General features: G+C 40.1%; 2 protein-coding genes across 3 annotated transcripts in view; one reads left to right on the plus strand and one right to left on the minus strand.

Annotated features, from left to right (window-relative positions):
• Positions 1-64: 64 nt before the first annotated feature.
• Nudt5 (nudix hydrolase 5) lies at positions 65-21,006 on the plus strand. Its single transcript, XM_027405181.2, has 10 exons — positions 65-215; positions 7,609-7,712; positions 9,170-9,237; positions 12,869-12,918; positions 14,587-14,694; positions 16,550-16,645; positions 17,262-17,363; positions 18,752-18,760; positions 18,892-18,945; positions 20,766-21,006. The coding sequence occupies exons 2-10, from the start codon at positions 7,650-7,652 to the stop codon at positions 20,873-20,875; spliced, it is 660 nt and encodes a 219-aa protein (XP_027260982.1). The 5' UTR covers positions 65-215; positions 7,609-7,649; the 3' UTR covers positions 20,876-21,006.
• Sec61a2 (SEC61 translocon subunit alpha 2) overlaps positions 15,623-26,575 on the minus strand; it is a 31,572-nt gene continuing 20,619 nt past the window's right edge. The window contains exons 11-12 of one of the 2 annotated variants that reach the window (XM_027405177.2): positions 25,757-25,833; positions 15,623-16,245 (exon numbers count right to left, since the gene is read on the minus strand). In XM_027405177.2, coding sequence (XP_027260978.1) covers positions 16,152-16,245; positions 25,757-25,833 — 171 coding nt within the window. In that variant the 3' untranslated portion in view covers positions 15,623-16,151. Of the gene's footprint in view, positions 16,246-22,870; positions 23,954-25,756; positions 25,834-26,575 lie in introns of those variants that run through there. The other variant, XM_027405176.2, reaches the window with a different exon arrangement.

Here is a 26,575-nt window from a genome sequence, read left to right on the forward strand (position 1 = left end):
TTTCCGTCTATAAGCATCTCGACCCGGAAGGTAATCATCTAAAGCTAGCGGAGTTTCTACGGGTGCCGGGAGGAGGACGTGTGCACATCCTCATTGCACCACGAGAGGCGCCGGTGTCTCTAGTGGTGGCGCCTGCTTCTGCGGAGACTGCGGCTTCTGTCTGATTGTTTTTCCTCTCCTCCTCCATCCCTTCCACATCCCACAGCCTAGTGTAGGTAAGTGGGCGCGAGCCAATCTCGGTACCAAGTGTCCTTCGAGAGGGGAAGGGAAAGGAGGGCGCGAGCACAGCTGATGGTGCTTAGAGTGCCAGTCGCGCGCGCGTGTCTCCCAGTCCGCGCTCAGGCGCGAGGAGAACCCGAGATCCAGGCGAAGCAGCCTGGACTACGAGAGGAACCAGGGAGCAGCACAGTAAACGAGGCATCTACAAGAATGGTCCCTTCTCATTCATGAAAGTAGATTTCAAGAAACACAGGAATGAAATGCCGGGGAGGGCGTGGGGGGGCGTGGGGGAGGTATTTTACGGTCCTGGTGAAGAAAGAGGCGATGTTGTTCGTCTGAGAAAGCAAGGAAAAAAGGAAAGTTGTGTCTTTTAAGCTTAAAGTTCATTTAGTCCAGCCTGGAAAAAGTTACCAGTGTGGAAAAGCACAGATTTTTATCAGTGTCTCTGCAATGGTGAGATCATAAGGCTGAAAGAGTTTATACGTGAACTTGTGGTATCGTTTTTCTACCTACTCCTTTTTCCATCTATCTCTCTACAAAGTTTAGTTTTGTGTCTTTAAAAGAAGGAAAGACCAGGAGCTGGAAAAGATAGGCCTTTAAAACCCGCTGGTGCTTCCTATCATTTACAAGACTTGGGCTTGTTCCATGCACGTATTTGTCCAGAAGCATCACATTTCTGATATTCGCCCCCACAAAAACAAAACAAAACAAAAAACCCTGCACATTTACCCCAGCCTCTCTAAGCAGTTTAAGTTAGAAAGATAAAATCCCAGCCACCTTCCCACTTCTCTAGAAAGATACTTGTTAAAATTAATCAATAGAATACTTTGTATTTTAAGTTAGGATACACACGTGCCACAAGTATAACTTGTTTAAAAAGTTACAGGTGAAGTGGTTGGAAGTATTGTTTAAAGAATACGTTTTCAAACCCCAGGATAAATGGGTTATAATGTTTTGGTGTACATTAGTGGATTTTGGACGGCAGAGATTCCTATTTAAGAACTTGTGAAATCCAGAATTAATCAGCCCCTTGTTTTTGCTTTGTTGTTTGTTTTGTTGCTTTGAGACAAGGTCTCTATAATCCTGGTTGCACTGAACGGTTTTTGTCATCGGTTCTTAACCTGTGGGTCATAACCCCTCATCTATCTTGCATATCAGATGTGTACATTACTATTCAAAACAGTAGCAAAATTGCAGTTATGAAGTAACAATGAAATAATGTTATGGTTGGGATAACCACAGTGTGAGGAACTGTATTAAAAGGATACAGCATTAGGGAAGTTGAGAAACACTGTAGACCAAGCTAGCCTCAAAGGAGATCCATTTGTCTCTGTCTTCCCAGCACTAGGATCACAGGAATGCACTACCAGGTCTGGCTAGCCTTCTGTTGTTTTGAAGGAAAGCAGCAATAATCCCTATCTTCCCTTTTCTTTTTCTGGGAATGGTGCTTGCACACATAAGAGACAGAGCATAAGAAAGAGGCCACTAATACTTGTTTTTTGTTTGTTGGTTGGTTGGTTTGGTTTGGTTTTTCGAGACAGGGTTTCTCTGTGTAGCTTTGGAGCCTATCCTGGCACTTGCTCTGGAGACCAGGCTGGCCTGGAACTCACAGAGATCCCCCTGCCTCTGCCTCCCGAGTGCTGGGATTAAAGGTATGCGCCACCAACGCCCGGCTCTAATACTTTGTTTTTAATTGACCTGAAAACAAAGTTGCATTGGAGGAAATGTTAGCACTGGTTGGGGTGCATTTGGGGAAAGTATTTTTTGTTGAAGATATGAATTGATAAATGGGAGAAAGCAGAACCCCGGGAATGTTACTCATTTTGGGTAAAGCAATACTTTAACAGCCCAGCAAACACTTGAGCACAGTGACTGAGACAGTTACTTGGAGAATCAGCTAAGTTGTAAGGAGGAGAAACGGCAGAGAAAGAAACTGAACATAGTCTTATGTATTCTGTGGCTTATTTGTTTGTTTGTTGTGGTTTTTCGAGACAGGGTTTCTCTGTGTAGCCTTGGTTGTCCTGGAACTTGCTTTGTAGACCAATCTAGTCTGGAACTAACAGAGATCCACCTGCCTCTGCCCAGAGCACTGTGATTAAAGGCGTGCACCACCACAACTGCCTGCCTGGTCTTTATTGTGTGTTTTCAATAACGGTTTTTAGTACTGCAGTAGATTCTGCTGTATACTTAACCAGAATTCAGTGAGTTGAAACCACAAATAAAAGATGCTCAAGTGTTTTGAACAGTAGAGCTAAATTATCTACTTTTTAGCTACCACATTTTTATTTTCAATTTTTTATATTTGGTTTTCTTCAGTAAAAACCTTACAATACAGTGGTTGAAATAATCATATTTAGTGTGTGCCAGTGCAAGTGGTAATGTCCTTTGATTTCCAGGCATATGGAAATCAAAGGACAACTTTGCAGCTTTTGGGAGTCAGTTCTCACTTGCCACTGTGGGCTCCTGGGATTTCACTTGAGTACTCAGGCTTGCATAGCAAGCACTTGCTGAGCCATCTCACCAGCCCCTCAGGATTTTTGGGGTTTTTTGGTTTTTGGTTTTGTCTGTTTTGTTTTTGTCAGTACTGTTAGGAGCAAGGGGATTTACCGAGTGATTCCAAAGTGAAAAAAATAATAATAATAACATTTTTTTCTTTGAATTCATAGCATGACTTCTAGATAAATATTTCCAAAGCCACAAACTCGGTGTGTCCAAATATGAACACTGCCTCACATCTTTCTTCTGCTGTTCCAGTCTCCTTTAAAATCTTCTTGGAACCCCCTTGTATTCACTTCCTTAAATAATTCACTTTTAAGAAAAAATAATGAACTCTCATTGTTTGTTACTGCTAACACCCCACCACACACACTCACATCATCTTTTGGGGGTGTTTTTTGGTTTTGGGGTTTTTTTCCCCGAGACAGGGTTTCTCTGTGACTTTGGAGGCTGTCCTGGAACTAGCTCTTGTAGACCAGGCTGGTCTCAAACCCACAGAGATCCGCCTGCCTCTGCCTCTGGTGTGCTGGGATTAAAGGCGTGCGCCACCACTGACCAGCTACTCACCTCATCTCTTATCTGAGCTGTTAGAAATTTCTTACAGGGCTCATTACTTTGTGGTTGTAATCAATTAACTTACCCAAGGGTCATTAAAGTCAGTTTCATCTTGATCATGTATAATTAACTGGTATGATAATAAACTATAGTAAATGATTTTTTTTTAGAAGTCACCAAATAATATAATCTCAATAAATCTCAGTCCCTTCCTTTACCACCTCTATTGCCCATCCCTGCAGGGAGAAGAAATACATTGTAAACTTGAGTGTCATTCTACCCTTACCAATGTTGAGTACAAGATCTCTCCATTAGTCTGACAATAATTTTCAATGAAGGGAAGGGCACTGAAATATATTTGATTTGATGTGGGTACCAAAATTTTACCATGTATAGTACAAAAGAGAGTATGTTTTCTATTTCTAAAAAAAGTAAACTTTTAAAAGTTGTGGTAATAGCTAAACTTACTTAATTTTTTATATTAGTTATTTCATTCTTGGTTCTTTACTATATGAGATGAGTTTTCTTTTTTCTATTAAATTAATTCATTGACATGTGTATACTGGTTACCTTCTAATTACTGTTTCTTCCAACCCTCTCTTACCTCTTTACCATCCATGTCAGTGCCCCCTCTTCTCTACCTATCCCTTCTCCAGATTCATGACTTTTGGTTTTGTTGTGTGACCATTTGGTTTAGTCAGAGCCATCTGTGTGACCATTGGATTAGGATTGTCCATTGTAGCCTGCTGGGGGTCACCAGTGGCTACTCAACTGATGACAGCGATACCCTCTTTCCCTGATTTATATGCAGGAAATAGTTCAACAGTAGGGCCCTCTGAGCCTCCTCCATCCTTGTCTGGCTGTAATCAGTAGTTTGGAGGAGTTCTTGGGTGGAATGGCTGTCCGTAAGATGGCATTTTTCAGCCCTTTTTCCTGTCCGCCAGCTTTTTCTTTGTCTCAGTCTTCCACAGTGTTCCCCTGAGGTTTGGCAGGAATGCTGTAAAAGCCCTGTTTGGGGATGAGCACTCAACCATTGTTTACTCTCAACACTATGTGCAGTCATAAGACTCTAACTTCAACTCAAACCACTGGAAAGAGGCTTCTTTGGATAAGACTGAGAATGGCAACTGTCTATGAGTATAAATATGTGCATTTAGCCAGTTAGTGGTAGCACATACCTTTAATCTCAGCACTCAGGAGGCAGAAGCAGGTAGAACGAGGCCAGCCTGGTCTATAAAGAGAGTTCCAGGATAGCCAGAACTGTTACATAGAGAAACCCTGTCTCAAAAAAAAAAAGCCAATCATACTAAATTATTTCTTCAAAATATTTAATTGAAGTTTTTAATTTGGGGGCTAGGAAATAACTTAGTCAGAAAGTGCTTTCCATTCAAGATACCTGCCTGAGTTTGATCCCTAGCACCCTTGTAAAGAGCCAGGGATTCTGGTTCAACTTGTAATCTGCTGGGGAGGCACACAGTAGGCTTTCTGAGATATGATGCTAAGTGCTAAGCTAAGTGCTTAGCGCCAGGTCTAAGTCTAAGTGCTAAGCGCCAGGTCTCAGTGTTCAACCTCGTCTCACAAAAATAAAGTGGGCAGTTCCTGAGGAACAAACAGTGAAGGTTGACTTCAGGCCCCCACACACCTGTGCACATGCATGCATGCGTGCACACAGCCACACACAAGCTTCTATACACCCCACATAAAGACACAAATCCCCCCTCAGTTTCTTTCAAAGTGCCTTGTTGATTTCTCTATCATTATATAACTGTCTCAACTGTCTGTCTGGCATTGCTAATTGTTCGAACTTCTACATTCTTTTTTCTTTCTTTCTTTTTTGAACTGTTACCTCACCATATTATCCAGGCTAGTTGCTAAGTGTCAGCCTCCCAAATGGCAAAGTCCTACTCTTAAACAGAATGAGTACGAAGCTATACTGATGACATTAGTGAGTTTTTATCAAAGAGAATGCAGTGAACATGTTATCTCTTGTTAAGATTTTGTTTCACTTTCCATTTTGAACAAATTTCAGCAATTCAAGGAATGGTAGCACTGAGCCAGGGTACAAACTCCACAGCCTGACTTTAGTTTCTAGTTTCACTTCTTACATCTTAACTCTCACCTATCTCTTTTTTTATAATTTTTGAGGATATTATTGATTACAATAGTTCTCCCTTTTCTCCCCCCCCCAGTCCTACAATATATCTTTTCAAATCAGGGGCTTCTTTTTCATTAATTGTTATTGCATGTTATATTCCTAAATATAACTTTGCTTAGTCTGGATAATATTAGTTGTGTGTATGTATTGTCTTCAGGACTAACCATTTGGTATTGGGCAACTAATTGATGTTTCTTCCCTGGGGAAGATTATTTCTCTCACTGTCAGCTTTCCTTAGTTGTCTGTAGTTCTTTGTGCTGAGTTGAGGCCTATGAGACTTTGGGCTTTTCTTTGTACTGCCAGCTCACAAAAAACAAATAAACAAAAACACAGAGACTTTTATGAAAGCTTGGCCTTTGCTTAGTCTTGTTTCTAACTAGCACTTATAACTTAAATTAACCCATTTCTATTAATTTACATCTGCCTCATGGCTTTATTACCTCATCTCTGTACTGTCCATTCGGCTTGCTCTACATCTTCTGGCATCTCTGTCTTCTTCTTCCTCTCTGCCTGGAAATCCTGCCTAGTGATTGGCTGTTCGGCTTTTATTAAATCAATCAAAATGACACATCTTTACAGTATACAAAAACGATTATTCCACAACATGAGATTGTATCTCCCACTGAAAGCTTTAGTTAGGGTTTCTATTGCTGTGAAGAGACACCATGAACATGGCAACTCTTTTAAAGGAAAAGTACTTAATTGGGGTGGCTTACATTTTCAGAGATTTAGTCATTATCATGGTACAACATGGTGGCAAGCATATAGACATGGTGCTGGAGAAGTAGCCAAGTGTCCTACATCTTGACTTGCAGGTAACAGGAAGTGGTCTGAGACACTCCTCAAAGCATGCCTCCACAGTGACACACTTCCTCCAACAAGGCCATACCTCCTAATAGTGCCATTCCCTTTGGGGGCATTTTGTTTTTTCAAACTACCACATTTCATTCCCTGGCCCTTATAACAAATAACATAATGCAAACATGTTTTCAATCCAAATTCAAAAGTCCCCATAGTTTATCACAGTAAAGTTCGGGCTGGAGAGATGGCTCAGAGGTTAAGAGCACTGACTGCTCTTCCAGAGGTCCTGAGTTCAATTCCCAGCCACCACATGGTGGCTCACAACCATCCGTTATGAGATCTGGTGCCCTCTTCTGGTGTGCAGATATACATGGAAGCAGAATGTTGTATACATAATAAATAAATATCTTAAAGAAAGAAAGAAAGGAAGGAAGGAAGGAAGGAAGGAAGGAAGGAAGAAAGAAAGAAAGAAAGAAAGAAAGAAAGAAAGAAAGAAAGAAAGAAAGAAAGAAAAGCTGGCTAGAAACAAGGCCAGGCACTCATAAGTAAAAATAAGTCTCCTTGTATCTGGAAGCTGGGTGGTAGGCCCCTAAAGAATAAGGAAAAAAAAAAAAAAAACTATAGTAGACCACTTACCTGGCATAAATGAGGCCCTGGATGCTACCCAAGCACACTGAAATTATTGAAATGCTAAGTTGGCTTGCCCCAGACTTTGATAAAGAAGGAGAAGTTGAGAGGTAGAAGTTCCATTTTAGATAGCTCTATAATTTGAGTCTGGTGTGATGGTGCTGCCCTCACTGAGGACACTGAGGCAAGGGGAGCAGGAGATCAAGGTAACCTGGATTCATTGCAAGACCTGTCTCAGAAAAAACAACTAAACTGTAAAATAAAGAACTGGTAATTGACCATAATGAGAAGTGGGTGTGAGAAGTGGCGTGCCATCCTTTGCTGGTTTTTCTCCAGAAAGAGTGGAATGTGCTGGGCGTTGGTGGTGCACGTCTTTAATCCCAGCACTCGGAAGGCAGAGGCAGGCAGATCTCTGTGAGTTCGAGACCAGCCTGGTCTCCAGGTCGAGTACCAGGATAGGCTCCAAAGCTACACAGAGAAACCCTGTCCCGAAAAACAAAAAACAAAAAACAAAACAAAACAAAAAGTGGAATGTAAAGTGAGAAAACCTTAGTGGGACTGGATCCTCGTTAATCAAACTGAATCTAAATAGGATGGCTTTGAATTCTTCCTGCATGTCACCTCTGAATGCTTTCTGAGGCTGTTCTCCCAGAAAGTCACATGAGAAAGGATGCTTTAACATTTTTTAACTATTCTAGTACTTTGACTAGTGACCCATGTTTGAGGGAACCTGAACAAATCTCACTCCCTTACAGAGAACTTTCAACGGAGGACTGTGGAGACCATCTATATTGAAATGGAGAACCAAGAATCAACAGATTCGTCTCAGAGCGCCAAACAGCACATTATTTCAGAGGAGGTAGAGTTTGCTTTTCCCTATCCATCCTTTCCCTTCCCCACATAACACTAAGTTTAAAATGAATGTGCAGGCTTTTTCTTTTTCTTTTTCTTTTCTTTTTTTTTTTTTAAACTGCCATGGGGTTTTCATTCTTGAAGATAGTTTTCAAATGTTTTTCTCTCCCATTTCAAAGCTAAGCCACATTTTGTTATTGTCTGAGTACAGTGGTTTATCCAACTTAATTATATGTATTAATGAAATTGAGAATAAGTAGATTTCTTCTCCTGATAGGGAAATTCTTCTTTCTAAACATTGCCTTGGATAGGAAAACAAATAATTTGTGGTTTTGCACATAATATGTGGCTTTTAGATTTCATATTTAGTAATTGCATTTTAGCTGTTTGTCATCCCAGCATAAATGTTTAAAATAATAAAAACTTAAATTGTTCATCATAGTTCAAATTCCACTGAGTTCTAGAACTAATGTTATGGAATAAAGAACTGAAGTTATTGAATAAAGCTTTTAGGGTCTTTTTCTCTTAGGAACCAAGTGTGTTGTGGTGGATAAATTTTAAAAATTCAGCCTGACGGTGGTGGCGCACGCCTTTAATTCCAGCACTCCAGAGGCAGAGGCAGGCGGATCTCTGTGAGTTGGAGACCAGCCTGATCTACAAGAACTAGTTTTAGTACAGGCTCCAAAGCTACACAGAGAAACCCTGCCTCAAAAAACAAAACCAAAAAAATTTAATATTCATCCTGGAATTCTGGTCCTGACACTTCTCTGGAATTCTTTTTGATTTAGAATCTTTCCATGCTGTCTGTGAACAGATCTGATAATGATTAGGACGGTGTTGGCAAGAAGGGATAGGGAGGGGACTAGTAAGAAAAGGCTGTTGCTTTAAGTTCACAGTGAAAAGTCTCCGCAGCTCGGCCTAATGCCATCGGCGAGTTATGCTCCCAAACTCCTTGGTGTGTGGGCAGAGAGTTCCTAATGCCTGTCTTGGATTGAGTGGGAACTTGGGTGTCAGAAAGGAAATCTAGTCTTTGATTTGTTTTCCTAATAAAATTTTACATACAACTACACACCAGTGCGGCCAGCTTTGCACACATCCCTGGCTGGGGTTAGGACTTGAGAAACACCCAGAAGATCTCTCCATACTGTACTGCCTTCTGTTGCCTCTTCCTCCTCAGCCCCAGTGTTATTTAACGTGCCTACTGCCAAGGGGCCACACCTGCTCAACTCCCACCCTAGATTCCAATTCTTCCCCTCTTAGTTCTACCTAAAAAAATAAAGGCCACACTCTTAGGGAAACAACTTTGAGTAATTATTCCAAGGTAAACTTGCCCACAAATTATTGGGAGGGAAGCAAATTGAGGGGGAGGGGGATGTGGATTTGAAAGAATACATGTTTTAATTTAAAAAAAAAAAAACTTGGTTTGAAATTTTCCTACTTTATAACTATCTGATTTTGTTTTAGTTGATTTCAGAAGGAAAATGGGTCAAATTTGAAAAAACAACTTACATGGATCCTACTGGTAAAACTAGGTAAGTTTTTTTCTTTTCTTTCTGCCTTTAGTTTTTCCAGGGCTCTGTTGATTGTCTGGGTGAACACTGATATTTCATCATTGTAAGCTCTCTTTTAAACAGAGTCGAGCCCAGCTCTTACTCCATTGCTAAATGTTTGGGTCATTGAAACTCTCTGAATAAAACTGAATTACAGTTGTTCCTATACCTAATCTAGAATCCATATTAACTCCATTCTCCATAGCATTGTGGACCTAAAACTTGTGATTCTGGCTTAACAAGCTATAGAATACTCAACAGTGGGAGCTGGAGAGATGGATCAGTGGTTAAAAGCACTGACTGCTCTTCCAGAGGACCCGGGTTCAGTTCCCAGCACCCACATGGCAGCTCATAACTGTCCATTACTCCTGTTCCAGGGGATCCAATACCCTCATAATGACATTCATTCATGCAGGCAAAACACCAATGTACATAAAATAAAATAAATAATTAGAAAAAAAGAATACTCAACAGTGTGTATTGCTTCCTTCCAAATTTTTAATGTTTGAGTTAGAATAACTAAAAAGGAAATAAAACCATTAATGGTTATTATATTTAAAAGGAAGCTATGAATACTGCTGAGTGGTATAGCACTTGTCTAGCATTTGCAAAGCCCTGGGTTTGATCCCATCCACAATAAATAAGCAAACAAACAAATCAGTTGCAATAAAATGTGTTAAATAGGTTTAGTATTTACTAAATGAAATGTATTAAGGAATAAAATAGAATAAATTCCATTTGCTACACAATCATGGTAGAATCATGTTTTTTGTGTGAGCAAATGCATTTCCCAAGATGACAATACATAGATTTGTTGATGATTGAAACAAATGTTAACTGTTTCTGCTGAACTAGCCCAAACTTTAATAACATACTAACAGACAGCAGACAGAACTAAATATGGAGTAAACAGAGGATGGGTGCAAACACAGGGCAAACCATGCGGTAAGACCTATGTGCAGTGGATTTACATTATGGAATGTATAGATACTAAAACTCAGTCAGTATAATGACAGTTTGGCTCTATTTCTCTGAAAATGAAGTTTATAGCACAAAATGCAACCTTTAAGAAATCTAAAGAATATATGACAGTCCACACCATCTTGTATCGTCACCTGACTAGCCTTCAGGTATTTACTGATCAGGAAAATATATGTCTAAGTCATTGTCCCAAGTAGGGCAACTGTTACTGCAATGAAACAACATGACCAAAAGCAACTTTGGGAGGAAACAGTTGGTTTAATTATGCTTCCATATCCCTGGTGATCATCAAAGACAGTCAGGACAGGAACCTGGAGGCAGGAGTTGATCCTGAGGCCCTGGAAGAGTGCTGCTTACTCGTACTGGCTTGCTCCTCGTCACTGGTTTGCCTGCATTCTTATAGAACCCAGGGTTGGCACCAATCATAATGGGCTGGACTCTCCTACATCAATCACTAAGAAAATGCCCTATGGGCCTATACATTTTCTCAAATGAGGCTCCCTCCTCTCTGGTGACTCATAGCTTGTGTCAAGTTGACATAAAACTACCCAGCACAGCCATCTGGGGATATTTTCCCCAGGGTTTCTATTTCTGAGTTTCATTCCAGAGAGTCTAGTCTTTAATTTGGGAGTGAGATTTTAAGTCTACCTACCATGTTTTTTGCTACCTGTGTGGAACATATTCGCTTTTCCTCTTCCATACATAACTCTTTCTCCTGGTCATTGATGAAGGGTTATGTACAGCATTAATAGCTCTTACCATAATGTCAAGCTTTGAAACATGACTATAGACCATGTTTTATTCATTAAAACTCATTCTCTGTTACCTCAAAGAAAAGCATATGTATAAATGCATATGATAAAAATAGTTAGAGAATGTTTTTACTACCAAAACATTCATGGAAGAAGGGATATGGAGTTAATTCTAAAAGTGTTCAGCACTTACATTGGCATTCAAGATGGGGGCTGAGTTGTCCTTTGCTACCTCCTACCTCCTGCACCAGTGGCTAGAGGGAAAGACCAAGAAGAGACCAAACAGTGGAGTGATTTAAATGGAAACCCAATTCTAAATCTGAAGAGATTTTTCCAGATCTTTACTTATTCCTGGATTATACAAAGGAGGAAGTTATTGGAGCTTTGGGTTTAGCTGGGTAAGCTTTTGTCCCCAGCAAGTACACATCTGTGAGTTCTAGGAGACTCTGAGCTGTCTGGGCATTCTTGTTGTAGTGTTTGGAATGTGTTTTTATTCTACTGCTCATAATGTATGGCTCATTACTGCTCATTTACTTCACCTTAACCACTGTAATGATGCTACTCTCTCTTTGTTTTCCTTATTCCTAGTGTATTTGGGATGGGACCTTCAGTGCTTTTCCCAGCACTGTCTTCAGTCTTTAGGACTAACCTTAAGAGGCAGCAGAGAACTATGACAAAAGGTGTTTTGTCTCTTGTAATCTGTATTACTTATTGGAAATTGCTTGTTGGTTGGCTTTCTTGCTACTAACAGGAATGTTAGGCTACCATGAGTTGTCAGTTTGTTTTTATTTTCACATGGTTGCCTTGCAAAACTTGGATGTAGTGCTGACAGGTATATAGCTTATAGAAAGGGTTTTTGTTTATTCTTGTTTTAAGCCAGATTAAATATCTGGAACTTTTTGTAGGAATGTGGTATTATCTGACCTCAAGGACAACCACGGGGTAAGAGGGGGTATGAGCAAGAGGGTCCCTTAGAGTAAGTAGGATGTCCTATAATTTACTGTACTTTGCCTAGTCCCTAGAGCCATCTAGATTATAGCCCCACCTTTAAAACACAGCCTAAAGTTTACCCAGGCACCTCCATCGTTATTTTAACACTGCTTCCCCTGCCAAAAGAGGTGAAATTTCCTGTTATTGCCTCCCCCTTTTGAACAGTGTGATTTTTTTTTTCCCCTGTACCTGATGTTCGCCTAGGAGCATCATCTAAGAGTAGAATAGCAGAGATATTACCAAAACCCACAAACAGCCAGGACAAACAAATCACTAACATGAAGTGAATCCATAAAAGGGGCAAGAATATGATGTCAAGCACTTCACCGCTTCCTCTAAGGACTTGTCTTTTTCTCTTACTTAAGGCTGCACTCATGCAAAGAAACTCTGATTCCTCAGAGAAGTGGGAAATTCTGCTTTCTTGAATTGCATAGTTTAGTCACATATTTTAAACCTGCATAATTTCAGTGGTTCATTTTGTGCATGGCATCCTTTGTTCTTGGAAATGCATCTGGAATGTCCCTAGGGGCTGACTGCATCACTTTGGAAAGGCCTAGACAGCTGCACTACCAGCTTATGCTGCTCACTGTAGACTTAGAATTCCAACTAAAGTATTCTGGGGACACAGGGACTCCAGTGCTCAGCCACTTTCTCCTGCGTTGGCAGCCAGAAGCCCAGGTGGAGGGCAACAACAGTTTTCTTTCTATTCACATGTGCTACAAGAAAGCACAGTTGGCTGTTTAAGTACAGATCTTTACTGTGGTCCTTGACCACTTCATTAGCATATTTGCATGCATTTCGTTTATGAAGTTCTGATAGTCTACAGAAAACCTAAGACCATTCTCCCTTTTGCCACTAATAATTTTTTTCTTTGTTCTCTGCCTGAATAGAACTTGGGAAACAGTGAAACTTACAACCAGGAAGGGACAATCTGCTGACGGTATGACTACTATAACTTTCTTTATGAAGGAAGTTAGCACATCAGTTTATAAGATGGTGTTTAATATAACCAAAGACCTCAAAGCAGAATTACCCTCAATTAGGGTCTTTTCTGTGTGACTCTCCTGTTTTCATAATGCTGTGTTCCAGAGGTTTCTGTATAAGTAAGTAACTCCTGGCTCCTGTTTTCTAAGCTAAGAACAGTGTCTGAAAGAAAGATGTGTTAACCTTTATAGCCAAGCATATGTCAATATAACTTGAAGATACATGCTATGTCTTCCTATGTTAAGACCACTGGAGTCCTTTATACTCTGAAGGTGAGTGCCTTTTGGTGTATTGAAATGATCTCCCTGCCCTCATGCTACAGTTGAGAGAAAAGAGAATTGGGAAAGGTTTCAGTTCATCTCCCCTTCCAGTCATAAATGGTTTGGCCGCAACCACTTCAGAAACATTCTGGTAGCCACACATGGTCTGCCAAAGCTGAGCTTTTTGTTTTTCTATCTTGATTTGGTTTGTTTTTGTGGAGGCAAACAGTTGTTTTGCTATAGCTGCTCTTCACTGTCAAAGCATTTGGGAGATGCTAACAATCCTGGTTGGTAGTATCTCCACAGCCAGTAGCTTTCTGGTTTTGTTTTAAGGTCAGATTATTTGAAGGAGAAGAGCTTATATTCTAAAAAGGTAGAAGTCAATCTGTTGATGTAGAAGACACTGGCCTCTAGCTTAAGGGAAGTCTAGCGGCATGCAGACCACTCTCTTCACCCCATGTCACTTCACTGGCTGCTGCATGGGAAGCAGGGGCTCCCCATCCTTGGCCATGTTTAGTTTCAATTTTGGCTTCAGTTTTTAAGAAATTATGGCTGGGCCTAGTGCTGCACACCTGTAATCCTATACATTTGGGAGGCTAGAGCAGGAAAATCATGAGTTTGAGTTAGCCTGGGTAGTAGAAACAACATAGTCAGACTCCATCTAAAGTAGAAAAGGATCTTATGACAACTGAAAACAAACTTTTTATACTTAAAAGAGTATTTTTAAAATGTGACAGATGATACCAGCACTTGGAAGGCAGGGGCAGGCGGAATTCTGTGAGTTCAAGGCCAACCTGTTCTACAGAGTGAGTTCCAGGACAGCCAAGACTGTTTCACAGAGAAACCCTGTCTCAAAAAAACAAAAAAAGCAAAAAAAGAATTAGCCTTGCAGTGGTGCCACATGCCTTTAATCCCAGTACTCAGGAGGCAGAGGCAGGTGATCTCTGTGAGTTTGAGGCCAGCCTGATCTACAAAGCTATACAGAGAAACCCTGTCTCCAAAAAATTAAAAAAGAAAAAAAGTGACAGATGTGTTGCTTTTGTCACACACACACACACACACACACACACACACACACACACACACACACACGCTTGGTTTTTTGAGACAGGGTTTCTCTGTAGAGCTCTGCAGACTAAAGGTGTTCACCACCACTGCCTGGCTTACTTTTTACATTATTAAATGAGACTAGTTTCAAAGTTGGCTGCCAGCACGGTAGAATAAGTTAATTACTCACTGCCTCTACAGCAAATTCAGAGTGATTTGGATGCATCTTCAAATCTGGAATTTATGTTTGTTTGCAGTGCACAGGTTGCTGGCCTGGCTGATCTTAAGGATTCCTTAACTTTGTTTCTGTTTGACAGTCGTGTCAATCATCCCAGTGCTGCAAAGAACTCTTCATTATGAGTGTATTGTTCTGGTGAAGCAGTTCCGACCCCCAATGGGTGGCTACTGCCTGGAGTTTCCAGCAGGTGAGTAACTCCATGCAGGTCCTTTGCCTGAGACTAAGCATTGCATTGCTTACATCTTACCATCTTTTCATCTGTCCAAGTAGCTGTAAGTAAATAATAAACATTTCTAAGGCTAGGGAAACTGGCTCAGCTGTTAAAGCACTTGCAATGCAAGCAAGATGACTTGAATTTGGATCCCTGGAACCCCATGTCAAAGCTAGGTGGGTATGGAGGCTTACCCAGAATCCCAGCCCCCGGAAGGTGGGCAAAAGGATCCCTGGAACAAACTGGCTAGTAAGACTAGCAATATCAGTGAGCTGTAGGTCTGACTGAATGACTGAATGATCTTGGGCAGAAGAGTGATTGAGGAAGATTCTCTCTTTTTGGTTTTTAGAGGCAGGATTTCTCTGTGGCTTTGGAGGCTATCCTGCAACTAGCTCTTGTAACCCAGGCTGGTCTCGAACTCACAGAGATCCGCCTGCCTCTGCCTCCCAAGCACTGGGATTAAAGGCGAGCACCGCCTGGCTTGAGGAAGATTCTTACACCAACATTATGCATATCCTCGATATGCACATAAACAAATACATAAAAAGGGAGGGAAAAAAAAAAGTTTCTATAATGAGGCTACCCCTGACCACGTTTGGGATCAGGCAAAACCATGTACATGTGAAGCTCAGTGGCCACACCCTCTTTCCACATAGCTCTATGAACTCAGTCTCCCAGTAACTGCTTCATTCATTTATCAATTTATTTCCTTTTCTGTCACTAGCAGCGTCTTTCATTCACAAGAATTTTACAGTAGTCAGCAGCTAAGACTCTAAATGGCAAAAAGCCATAACTAAAGACACCTTGATCTGCCATAATCAAACAGGGCAAGAAAACTGTCTTAATTTTATCAAAGGTATTTTTCAGTTCTGCTGTAATTAAAGAAACCATCCAGAATTCGATATGCAGTGTTATAGCAATTTATTGGGCTGTACTCACATGAAGGAATGAATAAACCCCATGTAGTTTTCAAAAGTGGTATGCTTTTCAGCTCGGTTCATGAAACCTGGTAGGGTTTGGGTACATTGTTTACCCAGTTTGGACAAAGCTCTGTGCCACATTCCGAGGACTGAAATGGGAAAGCCCAGTTCACTGAAAATATATAGTTAGCTCTTTTCTTTCTCACTTGCCATTTTATTAAGACATTAATTAGCCAAGTGGTGTCGGCACACACCTTTAGTCCCAGCACTTGGGAGGCAGAGACAGGAGGATCTCTTTGAGTACAAGGTCAACCTGGACTACAAAGCAAGTTCCAGGACAGCCAGGGGTGTTAACATAGAGAATCCTTGTCTCAAAAAGCCAAAACCAAACAAAAAGTTAATAACACTGAAAGTGATTTAATAATTTAACAACCTACATTTTACTTGTTCTTTACACAGCTGCATCCCATTCGGGAAAATGAACCTGAGTTGTTAACTTTCCCCCTGTGTGGCCTATCTGTTCCTCATAGTGACCATAGTACTGATCTGCTCCACAGCCTTCAGGGCACTCCCTCCTGGCACTTCATTGCTGGGCCTCATTATTTTTCTGTGATGAAAGAAAGCAAGATAAGTAAACTGTCACAATACAAAAAAAGGGAACAAAAAGAATCAGCCTCTTATATGATAGTCACATAACTGACTCTGAAATCTAGGCCATTTGGCCACCACCAAATCATCTTTCCTCACAGTGTTATCCCTCTTGTATAGAACATGTTTGAGATGTTCATGAGAAATACCTAGAGTATTTCTGTAAGCTACTTAGTATGCAAGGGTCACTGTGATTCTACGTCAGCTCCTGAGCAACTATTAAAAAGATGTTCAGAGAACACTGACTTCCATCTGTCCTCCAGGGCTCATCGATGATGGTGAAAGCCCAGAAGCAGCTGCTCTTCGGGAGCTGGAGGAAGAAACTGGCTACAAAGGTGACGTTGCTGAATGTTCTCCAGGTTCGTATTACTCTTCAGGTGTTAGTTTCTTGACCATTAATGAAAGCAGGGGTTCTTTATGGTTGGAATGCAGGCAGAGAGGAACCAGGGGTTTAGATTGGTTTCCAGCCAGCGCAGTGACACATATTTGTAATCCTAGTCTTCACGGGCTGAGGCAGGAGGATTCTGAAGTGAAAGTCATCAAGGGCTACACAGTAAGACAGTGTTTCAGTGCCCTCCTTCCTCCTTCCCCCCAATTTAAAAAAAAAAAAAAAAAAAAGGGGTTGTTCTCCATGAGTGAGTGAACTGAGTGAACTGCTCTAATGAATGAGAACAAATTGGAGAACCGAAACTGGAAAATTATGAAACCTAGTTGTCTTCAGAATAGTGAACCTTGCTACTTACTTACCTATCTGTGTCATACTCCTCACTGGATTTGTTTGAAACATCAGAACCATCTAACCCCTGACTTCCAGGAAGTTTGAGTGCTTTTTCAGTATATACATGTTCTGCAGTCTGGTAGCCTCTACTGACTAGATAATTGAATTAACCTCAGCCCCACCTCTTCTGTGACATTTAGTGAAACAAGTAGCAAAGGACTGAGGCACTTAAGACAAGCTGTCACTTCTTTTCCCAGCTGTGTGTATGGATCCAGGCTTGACAAACTGTACCACACACGTGGTGACAGTAACCATCAATGGAGATGATGCAGAAAATGTAAGGCCGAAACCCAAACCAGGTAAGGGTGTGTTAGATACATTCAAGCTGGTTGAGCTACATTGAGTATCTTTTAACTTGCTAAAATAAGCATAGTTTTCATTGAAAGAATCATAGTCTGCCTCAGGTTCTTTGTGGATACTGCTTCCCATTGTTGGATAGGTATTTTGGCATATTCTCTATAACATTTGTTTTGTTTTTATAAAATGCAATATATGTTGTCTTCATGTGTAAGAACAGCAGAAGTTAAAGGCCTTTATTCAGCTGAGTTTTATATTAAGAGAGTTTGTAAGGTTATTCTTTGCACTAAAATATCCCCTAGCAAGTTGGGCTTCAAAGGCATTAATACACAGTCAATAGCTGTCCTTTCACCCACCTCTTTGAAGTTAGGTTGATGGATAGATTATCAGTACACAAACACCATAGTTTGAGTGGTAATTTCTTATCCTTGTAAATTATGTATATGATTAATTATCTCTTTGTAGCCAATTTTAATTAAGCCAATTAATTAAGCCAGTGCTTAATTGTTTAAACTTCAGATATTCAAAAGACATGGAAAACATTTAGGAGCCCCTCAAAAAGTTAAATACAGAGCTATCTAAAATGTCTGTCGGGCAAGGTAGCACACACCTTTAATCCTAGCACTGGGGAGGCAGAGGGAGATAGATGATCTCTACAAAGAGATTCTAGGACTGTTACACAGAGAAACCCTGTCTTCAAAAACAAAACAATTGATCTAGAATACAGTATTTCCAAAAGGGATAAACTATTAAAAATAACTGAAAACAAGAGACTCGGGTTCTAATGTAATTGATAGTACCATCACTCACTGTAGCCAGAAGTATCGACTAGTCAGGATTCTATCAGCAGATGAAATAAAGAATTTTGATGAATGCTACACTATGAATGAACCTTGACAGCATTGTGCTAAGTGAAAGGGCAAACGTGTAATTCTACTGGTATGAAATACCTAGAATAGACATTCATGGAGACAGAAAATGGAAATTCCCAGAGATGGAGAATTACTGTTCAGTGAATTCCAACTTTCAATTTGGGGTGAAAATTATTGTGAGCTTAAGAGTGGTGATGTTTGCACAACTCTTACTTCATCTTGCTGAATTTTCATTTAAAAATGGTTAAAATGATAAATTTTGCATTGTATATTTGTCCATGGGTATAAATGTAGCAAACATGCTTACAGGATATGCTTTATATTTTGCTGTGAAATGTTTGATTTGGAGAATAACAATGCTATACTATTGAAATTGACTTTACTATGATATATTTATGAGAGTCTTGGGTTTCTGTGAGATGCTTTTCCAGGCTTTATACCTACACTGAAGTCTTCTAAAAGCTTGCCACAGCACATTGTACTAAAATATAAATGTTATTCCCTCTTTTTATTTGCAGGGGATGGAGGTATGCTATTCAACTCCCATTGGCTGGTCCTGTGATGGTTTAGTGTAGTGGTAATGATGGCTGCAGACATTTGGGGCTGTGGGTTCACTCCTGTTCCTCAGCTTTGTTTTCACTGTATTCTGTTTGTTTAGAATTTGTGGAAGTGATTTCTTTACCAAAGAATGACCTACTGACTAGACTTGACGGTAAGCACCTTAAGGTTATTACCCAGCCTTCTCTTGGTTCCTCCTCTCTATCCACTAGGGCATTAGTGTAATTCCTTTATCTTCATCTCAAAATGTCAGACACCTAGAAACTGTTGAAAACTACTGTTGACCAATGCTAGTTTTCCATTTCAAGTGATGTACAGTTTGAAAATTTAAGAAAAAACATTCTGTGTCAAGGTAAAGCTTTAATAAGGGACTTTTTAAAATTTTTCCCTACATAATAGTGATTTTCCTGCTGTCTAACCAAAACTATTGAATGCTTAAGATCTTTGATCTATGGATGGATAGATGGCTCAGAGATTAAGAGCACTGGCTACTCTTCCAGCGGTCCTGAGTTCAATTCCCAATAACCACAAGGTGGCTCCCAACCATCTGTAGTGAGATCTGATGACCTCTTCTGGTGTGCAGCTGTACATGCAGATAGAGCACTCAGAGACACACAAATAAATCGAAGGAAGAAGGGGAGGGAGGGAGGGGAGAGGGAAGGAAGGATGGAGCTTTGATCCATACCAGTGCCAAGGTGTAAATATGTAGCTCAGCTATGCTGGTATGTTAGTTATTCTTTGTGGACAGTCAAGCTAAAGACTCTTTTTTTTTTTTTTTTTTTTTTTTTTTTTTGGTTCTTTTCGAGATAGGGTTTCTCTGTGTAGCTTTGGGGCCTATCCTGGCACTCAACTTTTGAGAAGCTGATGTAAAATGAACCTTAGTAAATCAGTGGTCAGTTGGTTTAGATCAACCCATCCCACAAAGACAATGCAAAATCCTGTTAGATTTTGATAGACCTTCAGTGAGAGATACTGTTAATGAAGAGGTGCCAGAGGCCTTCCAAAGTGGATCCCTATTCACTCATTTGTCAAGAAGAGCCTTTCATGATCCCAATTTTTTTATGGGTTCTCTTTCAGGAAACTGACAACTTTTTTTTTCCTACTGTTTTTCAGTAATTACTTTGAAGATTAACACAAAATAACAAGTATTCATAGCCCCGAAACTCTAAGAGGAATCCTAATTCTTCCCATGCCAGTGGCTTATGGCTTCACTTAAGAAGCACAGAGCTCTAAAAACTATGATTTTATATTCCCAGACAGCTTCAATTTCTTCAACTTTTCAAAAACTAGATCTGAGATAAAATCATCTCAGTACCACAAGGCCAAGTTAAACATTATCTATTCAGAAACAGCCATGGTATCCAATATTAAGCAGTACAGCTAATGATCAGACAGACCTGATGGGTTTGAGGCTCTGTTGCCATTATCAGTTACTAGCCTCTCATTTTCCTAAATCAATTAAGTCCCGTCCTGTGAGGATATGAGAAAAATTAAACAGATAATATAGGTCAAGTACTTAACCCCCAGGTGCTTGAATAATATGTGACAGATGTCTTTATCCTTTATAGAATTCCTTCTCTCATTCACCTGACTTCCCTTCTGGTCTTAGATAATTCACCAAGAGAGGAGGGTGAAACAACTAGTTTACCTAGCCAGTATAATTAAATATAGTAATCAACTTTCGTGTTGGTTTGCCAGAGTGGCATACACTTCTGCCATACACGGGTGAATAAGATATGAACCCTGACCTCAAAGTCTTCTTTGAACTTATTCCCAAGCAAGTGGCTAGGAGACAGTGAGCCACTGAGGTGGCTGAGTGCTGAGCTTGATGAGGCATCTAAGTCACTACTTTAATCCTTTCCTCTCTAATTTTAGTGTGTCCCAAGCATCTAGTATAGACTGGCATACAGTGTGAACAGTGATTGACTAGACTCTCCTGTCATTGTCTCTAAACTGTCTTCTTTGCTTCCTTAGCTTTGGTAGCAGAAGAACATATTACAGTGGATGCCAGGGTCTACGCCTATGCTCTGGCACTGAAACACGCCAACTGGAAACCATTCGAAGTGCCCTTCCTCAAATTTTAAGGCCAAGGAGGACACTGGCCGTGTTTTGTAAATGAGACGACAAGGCCTTCACTATTCAATGTGTTCAATTAAGTTTAATGTAGATTGGAAATCATTTTTTTATTCATAAAATAAAAGCAGCACAGACTAAATTGGGTATGGAATTGTAATTACAGAGAGGATGAAACCTTCATTTAAACGTGTTAAATGCTCATGAAAAATAACATAAATGTAAGTAGGTATGTTAACATTTTTTTTAAACCTTACCTAGTCTAGAAAGTGAGGGTATTTCTCAGGAATAGACTTGAGCTCCAAATTAGGTCAGCTATTTCCACCCTCAACTCCTAAAATAAAAATTATGTACTTAGGTCTGCAAATAGCTATTGGCTTCTCCTAACTCTAATTGATTTGCTATATGGAATTTTATCTGGATAGTAGATGTAAAATCAACAGAGAATAACATCTGTGGTAAATTTTTAGCTACTTGTGGTACATGCTTGTAATCCACCTTCTTAGGAAGTTGAGGCAGAAGATCATAAATGTGCCCAGCCTGGGCTGCATAATGAAACTTTATCTCAAAAGTAATTTTTAAAATGTATTTAATACCCTTATAAGGCCATTTAATTCCTAAAAGGCATACCAAAACTAATGCTTCAGTAGTGAGCATAGTTAATTCTTAATGTATTAAAGCTAAGAGACTGAAAACTCAGGGCCCTTCCCTCAAATGTATGCATACTTAATTTCCTATCTTTACCTCAGAAAATTGTTCTCTAAAGCAAAATCTATAGTAAAAATTACACTGGAAATGCAGCAATGGTTGAGTGCACACCATACCTAAAGTTCATCCCCCAAGACTTCTGCCAGTGTTCTGGGATCATTTCCTTGTTCTGATGAGCTCAAGGATTGTTGTCTTGCAGTTCAGCCATTTGCAGCACTCTCAGCATGATGCTTGCTGGCCAGCTCAATATGTTTGCAGCTGGATCCAGGGTTAAGGCAGACTTCTCAGAACATTATAAAAGGGTTTTCCCATGTACAGTCAGGATCAATGCTAAGTGTTATCACCAATGGGTATTTTTATCAACAAAAATGTAAGCTCTTTATACAAAAATCTTTAGATTGTTCTTAAGGATGGAAATAATTCTGGAACTTTATAGACCAAGTCTGTTTTCCTAATGAATGTGAAAATTAAGACCTACTCTTTTATACTACAGTAGCCTTTCCTGTGATTCTAACCCTTTAAAACAAAAAAATTGTTTTCTAATAATGGGCATGATATTTCTCCAAAGATACTTTTTTCCCCATGAGTTCCCAGGATCTCTATTTCCCCTTGTTGCTTCCATCCTTCGAAATGAAGACACCGGCTCCACACATTCGTCCTCTCCACAGAGCAACTCTAGGACCAGGTGCAATGGGGAATGGCCTTTGGCACCGATTTGTCCCATTCTTCCTGGCCTGTGTCTCTTTCCTCTTAGGAGTACAACTGAGTGGTGACAGCTATCTCCTAGACTTGTCCTTAGTGCCATCTGTATTACCTATGAACCTCAGAGGGCCTGCTTCGGAGGTGAGGTCAGACACAAGAGAGCTAGCTGTCTGGGTGTCTTCACTCCTCACAAACTGTTTATTTGCCTATATCTGTGCACTCACTTGTAAACACAGAACCCCGGGGGTGTTTGCGGTGCCTGACCTCCACTCATGCCTTGCCTCTCTAAGTTATCTGACTTCCTGATCCAAGCTAAGTCAGTACTACCTCCCGTTCCTACTATGAAAACTGATGACTGAAAACTGTACTTGGACCAAAAACTAAATTTGGTAATTTTTTTTTTTTGAAAAATAAAGTATATACTCTAAAAATACTAGAGTATGTTTTGAGACACTTTGCCTGTCCCTTTCCAAATATGCCATGAGTCCCCTCAATTGTCACTGCGCTTTAGTAATTTAGAATTGAAGTATGATTACATTTAACTTCTTTAAGCATATCTGGATGAGTTCCATATAAATACACTGAACCTAGAGAAATAATCTTAGAGAACACTTCTCTTTATTTTTCCAACACAACTGCAACAGTTTTATTAAATAAAAGTTTATTGTCTACGGCTTATAATTGGGTCCTGCTATGCATAACAGTCCTAGTATGAATTATTATTCATTGTTCACTTCCACTCAACTACAGACACTGCTTGAGAACTGGATCTTGCTTTAGGGACTTAGGGAAGGGAGAAAAGTACTAATGGGGCATCATATTGAGTGACTGTTGGGAGTAGAAGGCATAGCCAGTACAGCTGGACAGCACTCATAGCTGTCACTGGGACAAATGAAGAGCAGAAGAGGAATTAGAAGCAATTGTTTCCAGTGACAGAAATAACTTCAGTGCTTGATTTTTGCCCATCCAAGCTGAGTGGCAGTTTGGAGATGGGACAAATAAAGAGGGGTTGGGGCTGGTGAGGGAGGGTAGAGAACATGGATACGATGAGTTAAAAAAGTATAAAAATTATCTAAAATATACATTAGATATAAATGCTCCATAACTCATTAGGGAAGCTCAAAAATACTGGATAGTGGCAATTTGCACTACGTTTATTTTTAAACAAGGGAATATTCAGTGTTCTGAATGTTGTGTGCAAAGCTAATCCATGTCACTATCTTGCTGTCTGACCAACAGCTAGGCAGATACACTGCTTCCCAGCATCATGGGCAACACTAGATGGACAGTGTCAACAAATAATGTAAACTTCAGTTTTAAGGCAGCTGGTACTACTGCTGCACACAGACTTAGCTCAGCGCCCATTTTAGAAATGGGACAATTAGCACTGAAAACAACAAACTGGGGGGAGAAAGGGGAACCAGCATTATTTGACAGAAACAGTATGTCAAAATATTTTCCCTTTCACACACGCAAAGAAATATATGAACATTTAGAAAAACAAAGCACCCATCCCTCCAACTTCAGCCTGTTCCTTAACAAATATTTCAAAATACTGATAAATAATAGTGACTGCAAGCAGAATCCCAGTGCCAGAGCCAATGGCCCCAAGGAAGTCTGCTAACACTGACAGGGCACCAATGCACAAACCCCCAAAGGCAGCTGCTGTAGGGATGTACCTGAAAGACAAAAGAACTTCCATCAGGCACTGGGGGAGACAGGAAAGAAAACACAAAAGCTAGAAGCAATACAATGTACAGTTTTGCTTGAAATGGTTCCCTCCAAAGAAACTAGTCAGAACAGGACCTCACTAGAGACACCCAACATATGGGAGACCGATTAAGAAAATGATTTTAAATGGCCAAATTTTAAAAATGCTAATAGCTGCGATGTAATTTTTAGGACAGATGATTAGATTTTTAGACTGAAATTTAAGTATTAATAAATACAAATGGAATACATATTTTGTATCTGTACATATTGAGTATATATTTTGTGTGTGCATATGCAAAAATATGTACTCTATAATTCATATATTTTGCATGTTTAGTGTATATATAATATATATATTAGAGTTGGCCTAGAACTCATAGAAATCCACCTGCTTTAGCTTCCAAGTGCTAAGATTATATTAACAAACTATTACTTCTGACTAAAATTTGGGGTATTCTTGTTTGTTTAAACTGGATCTCATGTAATGAGGGCTGGCCCTGAACTCATCCTACCTCCACTTCCAGAGTTTCAAGATCAGAGAGACATGTGCCACCAATGTCTGGCTAAAATATGTAATATTCTTAAGCAGCTATCCTTAAGTTCCCTCTTGTAGGGTAAAAAACAAATTTCAAACCAAGTCTATATATATATAGACGCAAAATGCTCATACACATAAAATCATTTAAGATAGGAACATGCCAGGCATTGGTGATGCACACCTTTAATCCCAGCACTCAGAAAACAGAGACAGGTGGATCTCTGTGAGTTTGAGGCCAGTCTGGTTTACAGACAAGTTCCAGGATAGGCTCCAAAGCTACAGAGAAACCCTACCTTGAAAAACAAAACAGTGCCAGTTCAAGAAACTACTGAACAAATGAGCAATGTATACACAACTGGATTTTGTTGTACTGACTTGATACTCACTAGGCAGCAGCCCAGGCTGGCCTCAAACTTGGAATAATCCTGAGCCTCCCACATGTTCAAATTAAAGGTGTGAACTACATATTTCAACTGGATATATTGAATGGTATATGAATTTTATCCCAATAAAGCTGTCACCAAAGACCTGATGCCTGGAAACAGATCCCATTTCCTGGTTTGAGGGTGCCAGTATTTTAGTATTCTCCTGGTGGCTCATGTGCAGCCAGCCAACACTGAGAACTACTGATACATACTATTTTAACACTGAGGTAAGCAATGAAAACACAGTTTCAACTAAAAATTATATAGGCTGCCTAAACAAAACCTGAACAAGGGCAACACACCAGTAGACATGCTAACAAAAAAGAGGCCCCAACCCTAAACAAACAACCTTAGGTAACTAAGGAATACTGAGCAGGAGAAAATAGCTTTCCCCAAGGAAGAGCCCCAATTGGTTATCCAATGCCAAATGGTCAGCTCTAAAATCATGTATGTGTACAAGTAACATTATAAAGACTGAGCAGATTGTACTTAGATATTTAGGAGTGGAGATTTGTGTGTGTGTGTCTGTCTGTCTGTCTGTCTGTCTGTCTGTCTGTCTGTCAAGAAAAAAAGGTGAGATGCTGTGAACCTGAGAGACAGCAAGTCAGGGGAGTACACTGGAGGAAGAGAAGGGGAAAATGATAGTTTCAAAAAATAATTTAGAAGATTATAAAAGGGCCAATTTTTATGTGGAGAACAATTAAGTTTCAGTTAAATTTTACTTCTCTTGTGAAGAGTAGACAACTGTGAGTCCGAATAAAGCAAATGTGCCTTAGAGGTAAAAAGAAATGGCCTTGTGAGCTTACCTGTTAAGCTCATGGACCATGGAGGTATCTCTGTGGCCTCTCATCACCATCTGCTGCTCTTTAAGCTGCTTAGCCACCTGGCCGAAAAGAAAAACTTGAAATTAAAGTCTTCACATTTTGTTGCTTTCTACATTGAAAGTGTAAGAGCCTCAACACTGGCATTGTATCACTTATATTAAACATAGGGAACTGGAGGTCTCAAGATGTCTAATAGAGACTTTCCTTGTGCTAACATTTTTTTCCACAGGACCCCATAGGGTTACCCTCATCCCATTTCAGCAGGAAGTAACTTAGAAGATGCTAAGCCCCTGCTCCCCATTATTGTAGTGTAAGCCTATTAGGAATATTCCTAATAGGAATAACTTTCTTATTGTTTAGAGTTGGGATTGGAAGGAGGTGTTCAAGTTGGACACCCTTTCCACATGACTTTAGGGCTTAGCCGGAATAGACATAGTTAGGATATGCAATAGCAGATTATTGTATCTTCTTGTATTTCACCTTTATGATTGTTAATTTTGGATGTTTTACACTATTAAGTTTTAATCCTCTTTTAGACTAAAAGGGGAATTGTAGGGAGACACTTTAGCCCCGCCCCCAGTAGCCCGGACAGGTGTGCCAGGACACACCCGTGAGGGTGTGGTGAGGGGAAGTCTAAGGTGATGTAGGAAGGCTTCTTAAGGGACCTCGGACACGTGGACCTTCCCTTCTTCTTGCCCTTCTCCCTGCTCCCCCTCCTCGCTCTGGCCTGGCTGTCTTGCTGCCTTGGCACACTTTGGCCTGCGCTTGGCTGGTGTATCCGAATAAAGAAACCTTGGCCCT

Source organism: Cricetulus griseus, chromosome 3 (assembly GCF_003668045.3).
Source record: "Cricetulus griseus strain 17A/GY chromosome 3, alternate assembly CriGri-PICRH-1.0, whole genome shotgun sequence".
In the NCBI taxonomy this organism is placed as follows: domain Eukaryota; kingdom Metazoa; phylum Chordata; class Mammalia; order Rodentia; family Cricetidae; genus Cricetulus; species Cricetulus griseus.